This window comes from Atheta coriaria, unplaced genomic scaffold, assembly GCF_025399875.1.
Source record: "Atheta coriaria isolate IRGN ID8LTWV9N9 unplaced genomic scaffold, Caltech_Dcor_3.1 hic_scaffold_1_pilon, whole genome shotgun sequence".
Taxonomy (NCBI): Eukaryota; Metazoa; Arthropoda; class Insecta; order Coleoptera; family Staphylinidae; genus Dalotia; species Dalotia coriaria.
Window position 1 is genome coordinate 914,812 of NW_027045443.1, and position 20,017 is coordinate 934,828.

The 20,017-nt window shown below is 48.9% G+C and overlaps 1 protein-coding gene across 4 annotated transcripts; it reads right to left on the bottom strand.

The window, feature by feature from the left end:
* Positions 1 to 1,423: 1,423 nt before the first annotated feature.
* LOC135790442 (protein gustavus-like) lies at positions 1,424 to 19,835 on the bottom strand. Of its 4 annotated transcripts, XM_065300672.1 has the most exons (6): positions 19,225 to 19,835; positions 14,540 to 14,601; positions 4,075 to 4,387; positions 3,656 to 4,001; positions 3,338 to 3,598; positions 1,424 to 2,797 (listed from the first exon to the last, which is right to left on the bottom strand). In XM_065300672.1, the coding sequence occupies exons 3-6, from the start codon at positions 4,168 to 4,170 to the stop codon at positions 2,658 to 2,660; spliced, it is 843 nt and encodes a 280-aa protein (XP_065156744.1). In that variant the 5' UTR covers positions 4,171 to 4,387; positions 14,540 to 14,601; positions 19,225 to 19,835; the 3' UTR covers positions 1,424 to 2,657. The 4 variants fall into 4 exon arrangements, with proteins under 4 accessions (XP_065156744.1, XP_065156720.1, XP_065156737.1 ...); XM_065300648.1 differs by lacking the exons at positions 14,540 to 14,601; positions 19,225 to 19,835 and adding an exon at positions 13,423 to 13,960; XM_065300665.1 differs by lacking the exons at positions 14,540 to 14,601; positions 19,225 to 19,835 and adding an exon at positions 8,550 to 9,051.
* Positions 19,836 to 20,017: the final 182 nt, after the last annotated feature.

Here is a 20,017-nt window from a genome sequence, read left to right on the forward strand (position 1 = left end):
GACTTAAAATCACAAGAAACGCGCAAACTAGTTACAAAGATCGACTTGTGAACAAAACACGTGTGTACCGAACAACATCGCACGATCGACTACACAAGGAAAAGATATTGCAGGCTACGTGAACAAAGCAGATATGAAAATGATAAGAATTTCAATACTCACAATTGTACACCGAGGTCCGGTTCGACTCCTTGACATCTAAAAACAAACACAAATCAGATGCGCTGTGATTTGTGACTTTAATTCATTTTTAATTCGCTAAATTAACTAAAACTTTATAGCACCTAAATATAAAGATAACAAAAATAAGATATAAGCTAGATATAGGCTCTCTTATCGAAGGTAACTAGTTTCTTCTATTTATTATTACTATTCAAAATAAAAAACAATATATGTAATACTATAAGTGATATACAGTATTGGCAAGTATAAAGAACCATAAGTATTAGACGAGACTAATAATACTAAATTTGGAAACGAGCAAGTGAACACGAAATATACATGAGAACAAGAATATAAGATTAAATTATCCTTTATTGGCAAAAGCATAATAACTAATCATTCAATGAATTGATTAAATAAAAGCTGGTTTTCACTTGATGTTATTTACTCCTTTATTCCTTCATCCCTGAAGTATTGAATCGCACAAGCACGTTTCTGTAAATTGTTAGGTTGAAATGTTGACGGCATATGTGTACACTTTGTTGGCACTGTCCGAACGTTCCACGTATAATTTTAATAATAAAAATCTCAGGAAGAGCACCAACGTGCAGGATGCACAACGAGACCAACCGACGGCTAGACAGACACTGCGCCGGTTGCGCTGAACGCACCGCGTGTTACCTCCTGCAACGCCACACAAAAATTTGTTTGTACGCAGCACTGATAAACGCGTAATGCAGAATACGAGAACTATTTTCAATGTTGAAGGATCGAAGCATTGAATATAAACTCGACTGCATACATGAAACTGTAATGTAATTACCAACATCCACAAAGATGATATAGGATTGAAATTTGCCTTCCTGAAAGTATATGCCATTCAAGGATATTGAGAAAATCAAAAAATAAATAAAATTTTGCGATTTTACTCATTCTCAATTTTTGTTACTTATTACTTACACTTTATCATAGGTTTGTTTAATTTATCATCAGTATTTATATATTTATAGATCATATATTTTAATCGTTACGTTACGACTTACGAGAGACGTGTTAATTATGTTTCTCCTTGATTTAAAAACGAAAAATTAGTCTTAATAAATAAATTCCCTTTCGCGCCAGAGGGCGTCCGACAAGAAAACAAAAGAAATTATCATTGCTCGGAAAGACCGGGAAGTACAAGTTTCTCGTAAATATAATTAACAATTGTTCGCTCATGTCCGCGTGCTTGCGATTGCGACACGACAGCACTTCCAAAATCTTTAGCATTCGAATACTTATATTACTTTTATAAATTACATAAACACACAATTGTTCATCTCCTTTTTCTTGCACATTTTCATGTTATTAATAAAATTCCTGCAGCTTCCAAGGGTGTGTGTGTTTTCCGGAGCATTGGGGACGGGAAGGAGGGAGAAAGGAGGAGGACCTCCGGGAATGGGCGTAAAACTGGCACTTATAACTAAACATATTACAAGTAGTCAATAGTCCCTTCGTTTCTCTTCTAGTTGCACAATAAAAAGGACCGTCGAGATAAAACAAAAAGTACCTAACTACAATAATTAAATTTAGCAATTAAGAATAATATATACAAAAATAAGTCTAGACTGCCCACAGATGTTTGCGTACGCTTGGTTTTCGCGCAGAAATTGTCTCAAATTTAAATGTTGCTGTAACTATGGTTGTCTGCGAGCGGAAACGAGACGCGGATCACGGCAAACAAAACCGGAACTCGACGGACGCGCGCGCATGCTCCGTCCAAAGACAATGTGACGCGTCCGCCTCGTTTTCCAACTATTTACATCCGTCAACGCCCAAATGTCGGCGGCACATATTTACACATCTGTTTTTCGCTTAAACGCTTCTTAAAATCGTAGAAACGCAGCTCTCTACAAATACATTTACATAAATATGCTATGAGATCTTTTTTGCTTCGCTTTACATTGCGTTTTTCGGTTTGGTCTGCGTGTCGTCTTTTCATCATTTCATGCAAGCAGCTAAAGAGCAGCAACTATCAATAAGTAACAAAAAAAATAATAAAGAAAGAAAGGCTATAATATTTAATAAAAACACGAGTCAAGCAACTAAAAAAAATGAAAGCTGCTTCTCAGTGCGCGGAGAGCGTTCGGGGCGAATTTGGGGCGGCGAGGGTGTCTCAAAATAAAAATTAATTGGAAGCCATGATAAACGCGTTCGCGCTCCGCTCGACTTAAGCCATCCACACGCGAATCCGTGTGCTTCGTACGTTCGCCTTCCCTCCCGGCGGGGAGCTATGCCTTTGCGAGTGAACGTGGTATGTGGGTACACTTTTATAATTTTGCATTAAAAGTTAAATGGGTGAGAGGGGCAACGGTGAGACGGCACCGCGCGCTCTACTCCTCCGCCATCGCCGCAGCCACGGCCGTCGCGTCGTCATCCTCGTCGTCCTCAGAGTCCAGCTCGCCGGCCCGCTGACGGTGCTGCAGCTGGTAGAGCAACTGGCGCAGCAACAGATATTATCTTCGATCGCGGTAGAGCAGGTAGGTCTGCAGGGCGGCAGGCAGAGCCAGTGACGTCACTTTGTCGTCCAGATGCTGCTTGCCAAGCCGCTGTCGGATCACGCGGCGACACAGATCCATCAATGGTAATGGTTCGGCTAAAACACAAAAAACATGTTAGAAAAAGCGATAAATTATTATAAGTTACGCGCCGCAAGTTTTGAACATTCTAGCATGACGCGCCCATCTTGAATGGCCCGTGGATGGACAACGTTCGGATTTCGTGCCGTTTTTCGTCGACCGACGCCCGCTCGCTGACTGTGGCGGGCCCCGGACGCCCTTGAATCTCAAGGTTCTTCGCCGCGAACGCACAAAACGAATTTTAACACAACGCGCGACTTAACACACGGCAGCCCGCAGCGCACTGGTAAAGGTGGGAGATTCGCTCGGTGATCATTAAAAGAGACAAACGCGCATGTATGTGTCGGCAAAAACACGAGCAGCAGCGACCAAAAGGAAAAGGAGCTGTAATTGCGCGCGCGTCGAGCGACGAGTGACCGTGAAGCGTCAGTGCGTCGACTCCTTAGCGCTTTTCGCACGCGGGTCGTGTACGTTTCGATGTACACGATGTACAGCTGTATTTCGTGTACGGCGGGCGCGCTTAGAATTCTAGAGTAGCGTATGCGTGCAGTACTTACGATCAAGGCCACCAATGTACTTCATCGTGATTTCGCAATGGCCCCATACGGCCGACACGATTGGGTAGAGCTTTTTGCCCTTGAGGCCGCGAAATGCAATGCCCAGGTATTGCCCATCGACGACAAAGCTCAGCGTGCCCTCGTCCATGTCCAAGACGACGAGGAACTTGTCCGGCACGATGAAGGTTTCGTCCGGTTTCAATAGCGCAGGGTATGTAACACCCGCGTTATTCTTCGCGTCGTGGTACAATTTGTTGCGACCTAAAAATGTCCCAGACATTAGTATACATTCAAAAATGGCACTTTTTTCGCTTTTACCTAAATCCCAGCCCCAGGACATATCTGTGCTACCGACGAGGCTTTGATAGCCAACACTGTGCAGGGGTGCCTCGGCGGTGGCAACACCGACGACAGCATGTGTGCCACGCTGTCGTGTGCTCCAGCACACTTCCCACGTGTGCAGGCCCTTTGTGAAGCCGACTTTTCCGCGGATGCAGTCGGTGCTTTGCGCGACGGGGTGTCGGTGGAAGGTGAGCTTGTCGTCCTCCTTGACGAAGATGTTCAACGAGCGGTCGTCCGCATTCCAGCTGTATTTCAGCTGGGTCTCGCGTAGCGCTGGTGGCATATCCAGCAACATGTCGAGTCTGGGGGGTCGCGCAAAATCCTGCAAGCGCCATGCGTCAGTAAATACCCAAACACATTCAACATATGAAAAAAAAACAATGATGACCACTCACTTGTGCTAGTTCCCTAGGGATAACGGGTTTGTATGGGGCGGCCGTGTCCCGATTCACGACCTTAACACCGGTGGAGACCTTCTGGCCCATGCTCATGCCACGGGCGCGTCGCCGCCCCGTCTTGCACGGCACCACCGCCGCCTTGTAGGCGCGACGCACTTCGCACGAAGAGGGCCGCGCGCCCACGAGTAGGCGATAATGTGCGCCGCCGCTGGCCGCGCCGACACCGCCACCGGCCGCCGCGGTGCTACTGCCACCCGCGCAACCGTTACTTCTCGCTGTGCTCGAACGCACTGTACTGCCGCTCTTGTACCTGCAACAAACAAACAAAACCAAATTAAGTAAAATAACAACAACAAGAACAACAACGCAAAGTAACATCACACAAAGCCACACACAAGAGAACAACAGCAATCGCAACGACCCAGGGTGCACCTACCCTCGAGGTGGAAACAAAATGTCGGCGCTGGGCGACCTCAAGGAGAAAAATTTGAAAAATGTGAACTGCACGAAATTACCGAGTGTTCGTTGGGCTACGGCTGCAGACGTGCACGACTGACATGTGTGCGATCGAAGTGGTGCGCCCCGGAAAGCCAGTTCCCCTTTGCTCGAGCCAACGCACCGTACCCAGGCGGTTTATACACACACACACACACACAAACACAACAGCAGAGACAGCCACGCGCGAAGCGCACACGAACGCGAGAGCGAACAAAACGCTAACGTACCGACACCGGCGGTTCGTTCAACGGCGAAGAAACGCCATGTGTTCAACGTTCTCGACGACCGTTCGACGAGCGCACAACGGACGGAATGAGCGCGTCGACGGAATGGATGCGAGATGATAACGAGCAAACGACCGACCGCCGGGGTACCAGTACCTGCCTGATCGCCGAAAACCGTTCGCACGGCGGCGAAGAGAAGGGGCCCCGCCATAAATACGAGTAATGCGACAGGTAAATGCAATTCGCCAAAAATCGACTACCGTGCTTGTAATCCGCATTATTGTTGTGCTGTGTATATTGTGCCGAGCGCACTTTGTTCGTTATTCCGGCGAATTTCGTCGTGAACGGCAGGTAGAATTCGAATTGTGAACAGCTGGTGAAGCATAAATACATACTGTGCACTTTCAATGACCGTCTACCTGGCCAAGGGCACAAATCTTCGAACAAAATGTCGCAAAACCTAAGCCTAAGCCGCGAGCGGTCAGACATTATATGAGTTTTACTTCAATATTGTTCAAAATTTGCATGAAACGAACCGTAATAATAAAACAGGCCTGTGAAGTAAGCCAAAGCCGAAGAAATTGTTCTGCATTCAAGTTAAATACGGAATTCTAGGAATAGGAAATATTCCCTCGACAAATTACTGTCTTGGCGGAGGAGCCGGGCCCAGAAACGAGCGATTTTCGAGTAGGATTCGGCTAGACATGGTTTGCTCAGTACAGCGAATGGCAAAGCAAACAAAATCGATTTCGCACTCCGAACCCAGCACCAAGCGAGCGAAGTCGAAGGCTGGCGGCAGGCAGCCAGGCAGAGAGGTAGAAGCGAGTCGTCGGGTTGGGCCTTCGTCGCCGGTAGGGTACCCATAAAGCGGTGCGAACGCAGAGCGACCCGTCCGCCGGTCGGCGCGCCGCTACCCGTCGTCGAAGGGACGGGGCCGGCGGAGTGCACGCCGAAATGCACGCACGCACACACAGTAACACCGCGCGCGTTCGCTCAATACTCGAGCAGCAACATGGCCGCTTCGCGCGAGGGAAAAGGAAAAGCGGAGCAGCGGTGAGCAGGGAGCGCTCCGAGGGGAGGCCAACGGGTGGAGGTCGGGCGCGTGGGGCCTGGCCCCGGTGAGTCACGCGGGCCGCCTCGCATCCCGAGGGCCGGTAGCAGGAGAGCGCCGGCGGCGCACATGTGTCGATGCACGGGGCCCTTTGTGTGCCTGTCGCTAGTTTTTAGTTACGTAGTATGTGGAATCAGCTGTTTCTTAAAATAAATAACATGCATTCACGCGGCACCCACACGAGCGCACGCCGCGTGTACAGCTGAGTCAGAATAATCAATAATACGTTACGGAATCACGAGGAAATGCCATTGAATCATGGCTGCTATTAGAACTAACTTCCATTCCATGAAAACTAACGAAAACTACTTCAGGTTCAAATCAAGCAGAGTGTCTGTCGCCGTGAAGAAGCAATGCGTTTACAAATGTGTTTATGTTTGTGAAACGCTTGGACGTGTTGCAATCGCACATAATTCAGTTTTTAGTCGTTCAAGGTCCATTCTTAGCCTTTGCTGCGCGCGTTGCTCAATCATTTTTCTAGCTCCTTGGGCGAACAGCGAGCGCGCGCTGTGGCAGTGTTCTCGGTCGCGATGCGACACGACATTCGACTTTATTTCGGGAAGCATTGCAAAACGGAAAACAGTTAAAGAATGCGCGCGGAAAGCGCGCGATTCGGGGTCTGGACCTACTTTACTTCGAATTCAGGGCCGATCAAAAAAAATCATGCCGATGCAACGGGGTCACAAGGATCCCGAGAGCTTCTTCGCGCCACGCTCATGAATGAATTGTGTGCGCGATGGTTAAGTAATGTACGCGGCGCGCCGACCGAAACAATGTCTATTTATAACCATGTTGCTTATTACATCGATAGGAGCGAATAATAACAACAAAAAAACGGCGCGCAACAACGGCCCCCGCGACTGCTAGCTACAGTCTCGAGCAAGCGCACTGTGCGAACAAAGCGACGTGCGCCGACCGATCAGTGAACGCAACGCACAAAGAAAACGCCAGAAATTAAGTAATCAACATTGAATTCTCGACAATGAGCGGCGTCGAGCGTTGAGAAACCGAACGCGCTGAGCAGATGTAACTTGGGAGTGCGCACTCGGCAATGTGGAAACAAAAGGCATGAATATTCCGAGCGCAAATGCATCACGACGCCAAATTAAACGTACAACTCGCAACTTAAGCGAACTTCCTAAACAAATGTCGGGACAAAACTACGAAAGTCAGTAAAATTCATGAAAACAAAAGGAAACGAAAATGAGACTCGTACATACGGTCGTAATCGCGGCGTGCGCATAATACAAACAACAAAAACAAGTGGAATTAAAACCACATTAGCGCACTTTCAATTGCATCGTGTTGTGTCGAGGACTAGGCCGGTGCTAGACATGAGAAAGCTGCTTCTGCCACCACATGGATGGCATGATCACAGCTGTTCCACAGACCCGCACCCGAGATGGGTCGTCTGGTCGCATCAGGTACAGAAACAGCGTACCACGGAGAGCCTCAAAGAGGCTCGAAACTTTAAAACTTAAAAATTATGCGGCGCGGTAGTACGGGTAGGTAGCGTTGTTGGTTTTGAAAGCTCGGTGCTTCTTCGAAATGTTTAGGAGCAAGCAACAGCAGCCACAAGAGCCTCGAAACGCAGGTAGAAACCAGCGGACTGTTTGCTCGCGCAGGTAAATCTCGGGGAAAACGTGTGAGTGTGTGCAGTGGCATGCCGTGCCAACAAAGAACGCGCGGCGACGCGGCAATAATGAAAAAGTAAAAAAAAAAGTTCAAGGTCGATTCGTTTCAGGTCGTTCGTTTCCTCCGAAGCGCGGCGGAGAGTCTCGTCTAGCGAGGCGCGCTGACGCTGGGAAGAAACCCATGGAAGGAACCACCGCGAGCGACGAGGAAAGAAGGAGGCAGGCGACACAATGCATGCGGACACGCACGAGAATTTCGAGTTCGAGGAGAGCCCAAACGAAGCGAAACAACAACGAGAAACGAACCGAGCCGAGCCACAACAACCACATGGTCGGCAACAAAAGTCTAGGTCTGGAGACCTCGAGGTGATTCAACAAAAGATTCGAGCAAATGGTCGAAACGCACACACACACACCCGACAGGGGACCGAGAAGTGCAGAGGAGACGAGAACTTGAATGAAACGCAAGAAACCAAACAGGAATTTGAAAATTTCACAAACACAGAGTGTGACTACGCTGCTGCCCCGATGAATATTCAACAATTGTTAGTAGTCGAACAATTAAACAAAGAATTCTGGTAGCCAGACCGCATGGAAAACGAACAAACAAAAGAAAAATCTCACAAAACCACTGAAGGAAGAGATTTGCTCAATTAAAACATGGCGCAAGCAAAAGAAAAATCGACGAAGAATGCATTAATCTTCAACAAAATGGGCTCAAAATGAACGCATCAACATTTTTCTTCTTCTACATTGACTTCAAGATGGATTGCATGCATGACTATCGGTTAAAGAAGTGATTTTCCCCCTTGATTTGTTCATTTTCCGGGCCTTGTCTGCAAAATTCTTCGCCATTTTCTCTGCTTTGACATGGATCCCACATGGTTTCCTAATTTCTGAAGCACATGGCCGCATTCACGCACACATCGCCACACACAAAAGTTACACAGAGAAAGATAAAGGTAGTTTCGGAGGATTGTGGACTGCGTTTCGCATGCTACTCACTTGCGTCGCTCAATCTCCATCGTATTTCGCACCCCTAGCGCCCTATAGCACCCCGAGCAAAGCAAGCTCGCTCTTCTCGTGGGCTTTGTGCGTTCTGCTACTTCCTATCACCAGCGCTGCAGTGCAATGTGTGAGTGTGAGAGTGAGAGAAGATCGTAATGTAAAACGCACCACATATGAATGTCTCTTTTGTTTCGTTGGAAGGCGACTTCGTGTAAGAAACGCAGTTACATTATCACCGTGAGAGACACGCACAATATCACTTGCACTAGCATTTGTACCACACGCACTGCACAACACACGTGGTTGGGAACACCGGCGAAGAGAGAATTGCAATCGCGACGGCCTCTTCCGTTTTGGTGGCGCGGATTTTAAATTTAAAAACGCAACGGTCGTCGGCGAGTGCGCGCGCGCAGTAGTCGCAGCGAGAGGTATGTGTGTAAGCGGAAAACGAGTCACGACGAGATGGTTGTGCGACGACTGCGGCTCCGACGCGCGCTGCGGTCGCTGACGAACTGCCGGCGGCAAATGCAGAACGCACGGTGCGCGCCCGTCATCCCTACCATCCACATCGTCGGCCTCGCGCGAACCCAGCCCGAGTCGGCGCGAACGCGCTCGGCGAATCGCCAGTTTTACTTTTACCCTTTTGTTTTACTTTTTACATTGCTCGTAACGCGCGTTCGCTTTTCTTTCCGTTGGGAAACAACGTGATAGATGAAAATTCGTGGAAATCAAGGCGTTAGTCACGCCGAGCGTGGCAAAACTTTGATTGACCGCGCGCATTAGTTTTCAAATCACATTATTTCCGTGCACACTCGGTGTATTGCATTGTTACACAAACCGACGAACAACAGCCGCGAGTTTCGGTTTGTTTCGTCATTGTACACAACGCGCGGCGCACGGTTCCCATCATCGAGACGTGCGTTTGTTTTCTCGCTAGTTATCGATTATGACGTCATGAAAGCGGCCAAGAACGACGCAAACAGCGTGTGTGTGTGCATGCGGGAGCACAATTTTTGCATTTCGCCGCACCACGAGTTGCATGCGATTTCGATATAGGGTTGTTGCTGTGGTGGTGTATTCGCGAAGCGCGTTCGCCGCCGACGGTTGGCCGCGCGCGATCAATAACACACGCGCACACAGGACGGTTGAACCCGTGCGCAATACTCTCACACACACACAGTGAAACAGGGTGTAGAGTCGAGGGTGGCAGCGCGGCAGCACGTCATGTGCCCCATCGGCCGTGATGCATGCGCGCGTGGAATTCAAACTTCGCCTCAAACTCGAAACTCGGCGCGCCAACAAAAGCAAGAAAATGCACTCGCTTTAAAGGGAACTGCGCGTCCAACCCCACGGACGCCGGGTTTGTTAAAGTCGCCCGGCGTCGCTTCGAATAATTGATGATGCGCGTCGGGCATCCGCAACACTAACACTGATGGTGGACGAGTTTCACTCAAATTAGGAACAACAATCAGTGTTATTATTCCACGCCGCGCATACACACACACACACACACACATATTGGTTAATAACAAGTTTTTCGCAAAAATATAATTAGCCAAATGTGTAACATAATTGCAAAACGGTGTTAAGGTGAATTTCGGCAAGGATTTCGCTCGGGCGCGCGCACACGCGGAGAAATTCATTGTTCTCTCCGCTCTGAGGAAACCGCCAACAACGATTTTCTCTCCTTCGTCCGCCAACTTGCGAAAACCAAACATTACATTGCAGTGATGCAAGCGCACGACGCGCTCACACAAATTTCAAAATTTAACCTTAGGCTTAAAATTCACCGCTCACACTCGTCGACGACGACGCGACGCAGAAAAGCGCCTTGGCCCATTTTTAGCATCGAAAAGATAATGCCTGCCGCTGCGAAAAAAGACACACACTTTTTTTTATTTTCACTCGTGTGTGCTGAATTCGCGTCGTGTCGCAGATGCACATCATCATCACACAACACGCGTAAACACTTCGATAAACATGCCGTTTTCTAAACATTCGTGTAGAATTAGAATCGAAGCAACAACAATTACGATAATCTACCAGGAACGAAACGATTAGATCTACGAGTGAATCGATAATTGTCAAGATACACCCCGTTGATGTTTGTTGTAACAATGATAAGCTTCTAAGTAAGATATTGAGCGTACTTTATCGACCGTTAAGTTCATAATGGCGCCCGATAAGCCGTGTTTCTGACTCAGAACTGTGTTTGGTAAATATTCCAACGAGCAACATGCAGAAATCGGCAATAAAATAACCCGAGTTTAATCGGCAAACAATTAAACAGTTTTCTTTCGGTAGTTTCATGACTAATAACAATAAAAATTCCTTTACAATCACGAAATGTAAACAAAATTTTGTTTAGAAACAATCTCACCGCTGGGAAATATTTGGTAGTCCGCAAAAACGACGAAAAAAGGGTTTCCATTGCGAGATCAATATCTAAACATCACATGGCGTGCATTTTGAAGCGTTCTCGCCCGAAAAATGATCAAACAACGTTTCGGTTCGAGCGCCTTGCAGCGGCTGCTGGTGGTGCATCGCACGAAACAAAAGACCCAACAATAACTTAACACAGCTGACGCGGCGCGTTCGCCCAGGTGAAATGTGGGGAAAACGTTCGAAACCGGTTTGTGGTATAATTTTCCTCTTGGTGCGCGCTAGACGCCCAGCCGAAGGCACACCGCGAGTCTAGCCGGGTACAGCTCTCGATCTAGGTGCGAAAAAAATCAAACCGACACGAAGATACAAAGTCGACGAGACGAGGGCAAGGGCAAAGAGTAAAAGATGCGCTGACGGTCGAGATAGTTGAAAGAGAGACTTTCAACTACGGAATAAAATTCGACAATGAGAAATGGAATAAATACTTGTTTCAAAAACTTCGGTGTAGTTGAGAAGCTGAATAGATTTCTATTTAACATTCTAAGTGACCAGAAAATGACCGTTATTTCCAGTTACAAAACGCTCTTGCCCTTGGAAGAATAGATATGTCTCAATTTCATCAAAAAGGTCAAAATAATTTTAAAAATAGAGCATGCCGGGATGTGCCTCACGAGCAGAAACAACAACGCTCCTCGTGGATATCATCCACATAAATAAACCCGCGGCGAAGAAGTGGAAAAAACAACAACCATGATATCGGGCGGCAGCAAAGGAGCGCAAAGATGCACCGCACAGCGCGCGACTGGGATATAAATACGCGACACGCACCGCGTCCGCGGCGATTAAAAATGACGAAAGCGGCGAGCGCGCAACCTGGCCGCGAGCGCAGACGTTAAAAACGCGCGACTTCTTTTCATGTACGAATGTTATTTACGTGTCGACATGCGCACGACCTTGGACGAGAAACGACGCTCGCTGTGAGAGCGTGCCCGAAGCGCGAGAGTCGATTTCGCACCGGCGGTTTTTGACACTGGTTGGAGGAGATGCATGCATTACAACAATGAGAAAATCGCGGCTGCTTTTTGTCTTCTTCGGGCTGCTCCAATCTGCGCTGGTCGGCTTTGAACGCAAAAAATGTGGGAGGAAGGGATGCAATTAAAGACCGCTGCGAAATCGACGCGCGTTCATAATCCGCTCTCGCACGCACCACAAATCGAACGGAAAATGATGTTGGAAACGCGCGTTTTCAACGCTGGAAGGCTGGAATTAGTTCTATAAATAGTCGAAATCGGCGACGCGCACTCTCGTTTTATTCCTGCACAAGTGCACTCAGTGCGCAGACGAGCGCAAGTGCATCGCTGCTGCTGGCTGCTTAGATGTAAATTTAGGCGTATTTAAAGACCTTTAACTCTTTTTCGGCGATTTACTGTCATTGAACTCGCGCGCCGGCTGCATACTTACACACACAGAGCGTACCCAACCGTTGAAAGAATGGCAGAAGAAAAAAAAAACGTCGTGTCTCACCTGAAAACAAACGAATCGGATGAGTAAGTTGCTGTTTGATATGCAAAAACATTCAAATTTAACATTTCAAGTACCCAGATTACAATACATTTACATTCGAGATTCATGAGTAAGACAAACTTCGGTGAATTAAATAATCCACGCGAGTTTAGTCACACAGCGCGTTGGAAAAAATCCCGCGATTTTTGGCAAAACACGCCGGGCGTCAATTATTTAACGATTTGTGCAGCCGCGATAACAGCAGTGTGGCTGCGAATGGCGCAATGGCAATAAATAAATAAGGACGGCGCAACCTTGCAGGCGTAACTCGCGTTCGCGTACTTAGCGATTTGCTCATTAAGACGATTGTTATTACCTCATTCCATAGAGCTTTCGCAGTTTCATTGAGAATCGTAAATCTCGCTGCGCACGGACCATTTTGCGCGCAAAACCACGCGTGTTTGAATTCGTAGATGAATTGAAATGCTGAAATCACGTTTTACTGAAAATTTTCGTGTGCGCGCCGAAAATGAAAATGACATTGAACTGATTTGTTATGTTTTGATGTACATACAAAACTCAGTATGTTGCTATAGTGATGATTTTGAGTAAAAGAAAGTTTAAGTTGTATTTTCGGATGGTTCTCCTCCAAGGACGATTTCGGGACGATGGGTAAAAAAAAAAGGCACCGAATGTGGTCGAGCGACCGCACAATTCCATACACCGGAAATACCTGCTGACGTCACGAGCACACAAAGTGCATGCAGTTAGTCACAGGAAACTCGAATTCGAACGCGTAACCCGAGAGACATGAGAAACCGACCGGGAGGCGAAAAAATAGTTACCAAGCGGGCGCGCGAAGCCACAGCGCACACGGACAAAAGAGGCCAGCAGCGAGCGGCGGAAAAAGGCACAAAACGAGGAAACGAGGCGCATTGTGCGTGCGACCGGGGCGAAGCACAACCAACAACCAAGGTGTTACCTTGTTTCCATAGTAGGCTGAAAGGAGCGAAAGTACCCGCGTTGTCGTTGGTGCGTGGGCAGGTGATGTGGCTGATGATGGTGTCGCAGGACGAAATCGGCAGTCGGCAGAAGACAGCCGACATACGCGCGTCGGCCGCCGCCCCCCCAGCAGGCGGCGGGCGCGCCGGCACGTCGCTGCGGAGCGTGAAAGAGACCACCAGCGGCGGGTAGCACCAGACCGAGGTCGTCGCCGACGCCCGAGATACGCGCACTCACGAAGCACCGTACAAATGCCGCCGGCGAAAGGGCGAGCGGATGCGGCGGCTGGTGCAGGTGATGGTGGTGATGCACGAACAGGGGCGGCTTGCCACCGGCGCGCAGCACTAGTCCGGGCGGCGGCGATGTGTACACGGGTAACACTGCAACGGCGGCGGATGTTGAGGGCGATGGAGGCGCGGACGACGTTATCATGACCGCTGCGCCGGCCAGCACTACTGACGCGACGCCACTGCCGCCGGGCGCACGTCATGCGATCGAAGACGTTGGTGTGCCCTAGCGCCCACCGAACACATCCGACCACCCGCCGACGCCGCCCGAATACTACCCCCACCATCCAAATCCCACAGCCCTCACAAAGGAATACTCAATTCAGAATGAAAACACCCTGTATCTCCTGCATAACAAAACTTTAAAAACTCCTACAATTAAAACCCATGGGTTTTAATAGAAATGACTCAGAATATAACATGTCGCATGATAAACGAACATTCGATGGTGGATAATTACAACAAAATACAAGTCATTGATCGAGAACGTTGTTCGCGAATGTTGATCGCAATAATTAGCATCGCACGTTCGAGCGGGGGCCTTCGAATGCGGCCGTGAAGGCGCGAGGCGGCGCGGCCGCGATGCCGGCTGGGAGTTTATTGATCCGCAGCAGGCAGCAAACGCGGCGTGTTGTTAGGGGTTACTGCACCCTGCCTGCACCCTTTTCCGTGGACGCGCGACGAGGGGGAGGCAAGGCGCGTGCACGCGCTGTGGCTGATAGGGGGATCCTCGCTCTCTCCACCGGGGCGCGCCGAAAAACCCGATTCGACTTTCAATTTCGACGCGGCCAGCAACAAACTGAAACTCACCTTATTTGTGCGTCGGCGCGCGCAGACGATCAGTTGTTTTCCTTGGCGACGTCATTCTTATTCTGCGAACAAAGGAGACAACATTTATTTTCACATTCGGCAAACAATGCGCTCGGAATTTTTAAGGTTAAGCAACTTCCTTTTATGACTGCAAACATGAATAAAGGAGGACATGCACACACATGCACACGCGATACAAATTGTATGCGCGCTGTGTTTTAATTTCGTGAATGAACATCCAACGATTGGGGTGCGTTTGATATGAACATATGTCACGGCAAAGTGGAAATGTCATAGCGGCGATGCGCGACACTTCCTCGCGCTGCTCAGCAGCCAGTGAACAAAAGACGAAAAGCGGCAAGTCGCGCCGCCGCGTCACACCGCCGTCCCCATCGTCGTCGTCAGCTGCTCTCGTAGCACAACAGCGCAGCCATGGTGCGTGCGAGCGGCGTGACGAAGCAGCGCGCGCGCCGCGCCGGCCGAAGAAGTCGTTGAACTATGAAGGTTAACAAATTACACTTTATTTTTCTCGCTCCTTTCGCGTCAGGCGCGCGCGCGCCGGCCGGCCTGGTCGGTCGGTCGGTCAGCGTCGTCGTCGTCGTCGGCGCGGGTGCGACGTCGCGGCCGGCTTTTGCTTTTGTTCCTTCCAGCGCACGCGCGCGCGGAAAACGGCTCAGTCGGTTGAGAGAGAGTCCTTGGCGGCTCACGCCCAGCGGCGGCGCGCGCCCGTAAGTAGGCCTCGCCGGCACACACACACTGTTGCCATGGCGACCCGCCACCGGCGGCTCGGGCGACCGCGTCGTTCAGTCGCCCGCTTAATGAGAAGTGCAAACCGACGAAGGCCTTGGCAGCGGTCAGTACCGCAACCGATACAAGGAAATCGTCGGCGCAGGATACAGGATGTTACGCGCAAATCTTCGCCTCCATTGTTATTCCTACCAGAAATCATGGCGCGACTTCAACCAACTTCTTATACGCATTTTTTACCAACACACAAACCAGGAAATACACTTTTCTGTAGCCGAACTTTTTCGAAACTTAGACTTCAAATATATTAAAGTTTGAAATGAATTTTTATTGGTGCCTTTCCATTCCAAATAATAATCAACGACGAAGTAGCCATGAAACCGACTTTACGACTTTTATTACAACGACAATTAAAAACATGTAAAAATATCGAATTAAATCCTGCCTTCGCAACCGGCGAAATTTCCTAGGCAATTTCAATATCTCTCGGCGAAGAAACGCGATTGCGAAACCAATTACCGATAAGTACCGACACGACGTGCGGGTACTACCAAGGTTGGCTAATTGAACTAACTAAAATAATTCGTCAAAGAAATGCGCCGAACGCAACAAAAAATATTACACACAGCAAAGGTCAGCCGAAAAAAAAAACCCACAAATTTATAACCAACTGAGACGGACAGTCTTGACTCCCAGTCTGACTGACAGTCCGACTGTCCGCTGCAGTAACAAAAACTCCGAAAAGACTAAATCAGACACACAGCGCCATCTACCAACACAAACCGCAAGTCGCGCACAGAAAACCTGCAATACCACCGGCGCACAATTCAAACGAGAAACCTGTAATTTCGCGCGAAACGCAGTGTCACACACAATGCGATATCGCGCCTCTTCACATTACACTTCTTCACCGAACCGAAGTGAAAAAAAATTCCATGCGCTTGCATGTAACGCTAGTAGCATGCCCGATAAGCGCTAATCACGCCCGGTCAGATTATATGATAAGAGCGGCTTGTCGATGTCTAGTCTGGCGGCGATAACCGTCGCAAAGTAAAGAAACAACAACACCTTTCTCGGCGAGCAGGAAACACGATTAGCGGCACCATCAGGTGATACGCACGCATGTGGAAAATCTCGATGAGTAACAATCAACGATACACAACTAATAATCGTCAATGTCTGCGACGGCGTGATGATAGTGTGTTTCAATTGAAGTTTTTCTTAGTCACGGTCAAACATCAGCTGGAAATAATGGCGATTCACTTGCATTTTGCGTGTTTCATCGCTTATTTATCTCCAAATTCGCGATATCCAGGCGAGAACTTGCGCAGATTTCCTGCTGACTCTGCAAGAATAACTGGGAGATGATTTGTAACATGAGAATTTTATCATAAAACGTTGTTTCTAAGAAAAGTGATAAAAATGAATAAAATTGGCAAAAGCAAAGTGGGACACCAAAGTTCTTCACCTCCTAAGAGGTGAAATCAAATGTTTAATACTCGAATTACTGTGTCAACAATTTGTGCCGATATAATTGCCGACAAATTAAAATATCAACAATTTAATTGCATAATAATTAATCGTGAATCGCGACTCACCGGCGGGGAAATTTCGGTCAATAGCTAATTATCGAACTTGGATGGCTCCCGAGTGACATTGAAGATGATTACGTAATTGTCCGCGGTCGGAATGCGAGGATTCGTTCAAAAGTGATGCACGCGACAAATCATATGATTCACACGGTGGCGCGCGGCATTTATAAACGCTGACCAGCTCAAAAGTCGTCGTCGTCGTCGTCGACACGCGCTTGAAAGTGAACGCGAATTTCGCGAAGCTCTGCAAGAGATATGCATGCATAGAGATACACAACAACAACTGAGCACGTACTCCATATATTCCGGCGACCTCCGCGCTCTTGCGACGAAAAATCAACGCGTGACCGACTTAAAATCATGTCGCCGAGGAGCCACCTCCGAGAAAAAAGCCGCGCGCACGCCGATGGCGGAGACCTTGAAGGTGTGCAACTATTACTAAAAGCAATAACAAATACGCGGCGCGAGCCGAGCCATGAAACACATTCAGCTGCTGCTGCGGTCGTCGATATCGCGCGCACAACGACGACGAAATTTTCGCAACATTTCTTTTTTACGCGTTCGCGCGCGCGCGAGCCGCGCGCAACAAATAATTAAGTTGTACCAATTTCCGAAGGTCGCGCGACCCAGCCCCAAGACTGGATGGATGAATTCCCAAATCCCAATATTCCAACACCTCACGAGTAAACAAGATTCATCAACAGCACACGCCGAAACACAGCGGAGGACGTAAACAATCGCGACGTTATCGTCACGAACATGTCAATAAATTAATGAGAAACCTATTTATGAATTGGGTGAATTAGCGTGCTTGACCCGGCGAAATCATCATCGCCGTCGTCAGCGCGTTAATATTATTAAACAAATTCGCCGTCCGCAGCCATCACTCACCGTGCGTGTATGCATATATTCACGCTGAATGTTTTAAGAAGTTACACGTTTGACATTTACCAACAATAAACACACAAGCGTGTGTTTCAATGTCACAAATCGCTGCAAGAGACGCGAATATTTGTGTCTCCTGCCAATTGTAACAATTTATTGTGCAAAATCTAGGTAATTATCGTCTTGGCAATATGTTTTAATCGTGGTTGCGTTGTTTTATTGCACATTTCACGTCAATATTTTGCCGTGAAATCTTGTTTGTTGTTCGCGCCGGCAGAAAGGTTGAGTGACCCTTAAGTGATCGCGGCCCGATGGCAATCAGCATTAATTGAACTCTCTCGGTTTATTAAACAATTTGATAAACAAGCACGGGCGGGCGATGGCACTAGCGGGGCCCGTTCGGGGAGGGCGCATTGTATGCAAATCCGGCGGCGGGCGCGCATTGTCAGAGGTCGAAAAACCGAAAAATTTCAGCTGGCCCACAACCCGGAAACTCACGCGCGCGCCGCAATTTATGCAAACACAGCAAGTTTGACATTTGCCGAATATTCGCGCGGCCAACTTCCTTATTGCAACACGCGCGTGTTTTCGACGCAAACACTTCCGTAAAACTCGCTCGTTGCGACTATCAGCAACATACTCGTCGATGCGCATCGCGAAATAAATCGTAACGTGCGAATGCGGACCGATTTACAAACTTTGTTGAGGCATCAACCACTTCAACATTGTTCGGGCTGTCGCAATTTTCCTGCGATTCCTGCTGCATGCATGAGAACACGCGCGCGGATTGCCAAAAACCTCGCGAAACAATTCCTCTCTATCTCAACACACACACACACACGTTGTTAATGAATGCTAATTCCACTCGACGTCGAAATGTTTCAAACTTTTCAATTACTTACGATAGCATGCATGACTTTCAAGCGAGTATTGCTCAAGAAAACTACGACGTGAGAAGCAAACTGGAGTCGCACACAAGTTGAGCGCAGCCAGTAATCACGACTCGCAGCGAAAATAATCATTTCTGACCGTTTACACAACAACAATGTTTGTTTGCAACTATGGCACGACCTTGAAACCCCTTAGGCGGTCTTCGCTGGCTGTTTACGCGAATCGCTGGTTTCGCATGCATGAGAATATATCGCGGGGGAGCGCCGCGCGCGTCGCGATGCCGTAATTGCGACAGAAAATGGCGGCGGGCGCCGCACCACGACCTACCCCATGCGCCGCCAATCATTCAACCCCCGAGAAACCCTTTTTGACATCAATCAATCGCGGAATTACACCGAAATCCAACATTTTTAGTGATTTTCTAGCTGTTTTTATGTGTATGAGTGATGTTAAGGTGGAAGGACGAGTGTGCGTCGATGGGTTTGACATCACCTCGAGAGTGTGAGGTTGCAGCGAGCTCGCAGCTCGAGCGCAAAGCGAGGATGCGTCGTGTTTACATTTAGCACTCACCATAATGTCCTCGATGCGATGTGTATGCACACACACGGGCTGGCTGGCTGGTTTATCCACCAACGGATTGTCGCTCGTCGCACTATCACCACCGAGAGAGTCCGGGCGCGATCGCGCGCTGGCCTTTTGTTTTGTTTGCAAGTGCAGCGCGGCGCGCGCTGGGCGTTCGTTCGTTCTTCGATATTTTTAGCCGCTCGTGTTTACACGCGCTCACATCACGTCGCACTTCGCACACTAGGGGTTGCTGCTGCTGCTGCGGCTCTTCTGCACACGCACACACTGCGTCGGTACGGCGGCTGTGGTGTGTTTCTCCTGCTGGTTTCGGAGGCGCGGTACGTCGTCCTCGCGGGCCCGTGTCACTGCGTGCACTGCGCGCTGGGTGAGCGTCGACGGCGCGTTATAATCGCGGCGCTCGCACGCACCACGGCTGGCGTGAAGGCGACCCGGCGCGCGCGACGATGATGCCTCGCAGTCTCGGCTGCGTTTCGCGACAGGTCACAGTTCGGGCGTGTGGCGTGGATTCGGCGATTTTGCAGCCCGAATCTGGTATTCTCATACCGCAACGGTGCGCGAATTGTTGTGTCGGTCGCTTTGCGGCTTTGACGCGCGCGTCCGAAGGGGGTCGGTGCGGCGCTGTGCGCGCTTGCAGCGCTCTGTGTGCTCTGCGCACCGCACACCAACGCCATCTACCTACCTTAAACTCAACCCGCCGCACCATCGAAATGCTAACATAACTGTAGTTTATTCATTTATGCGCTGATAACAAACAGTAAACATACTCACAGGTCAACGC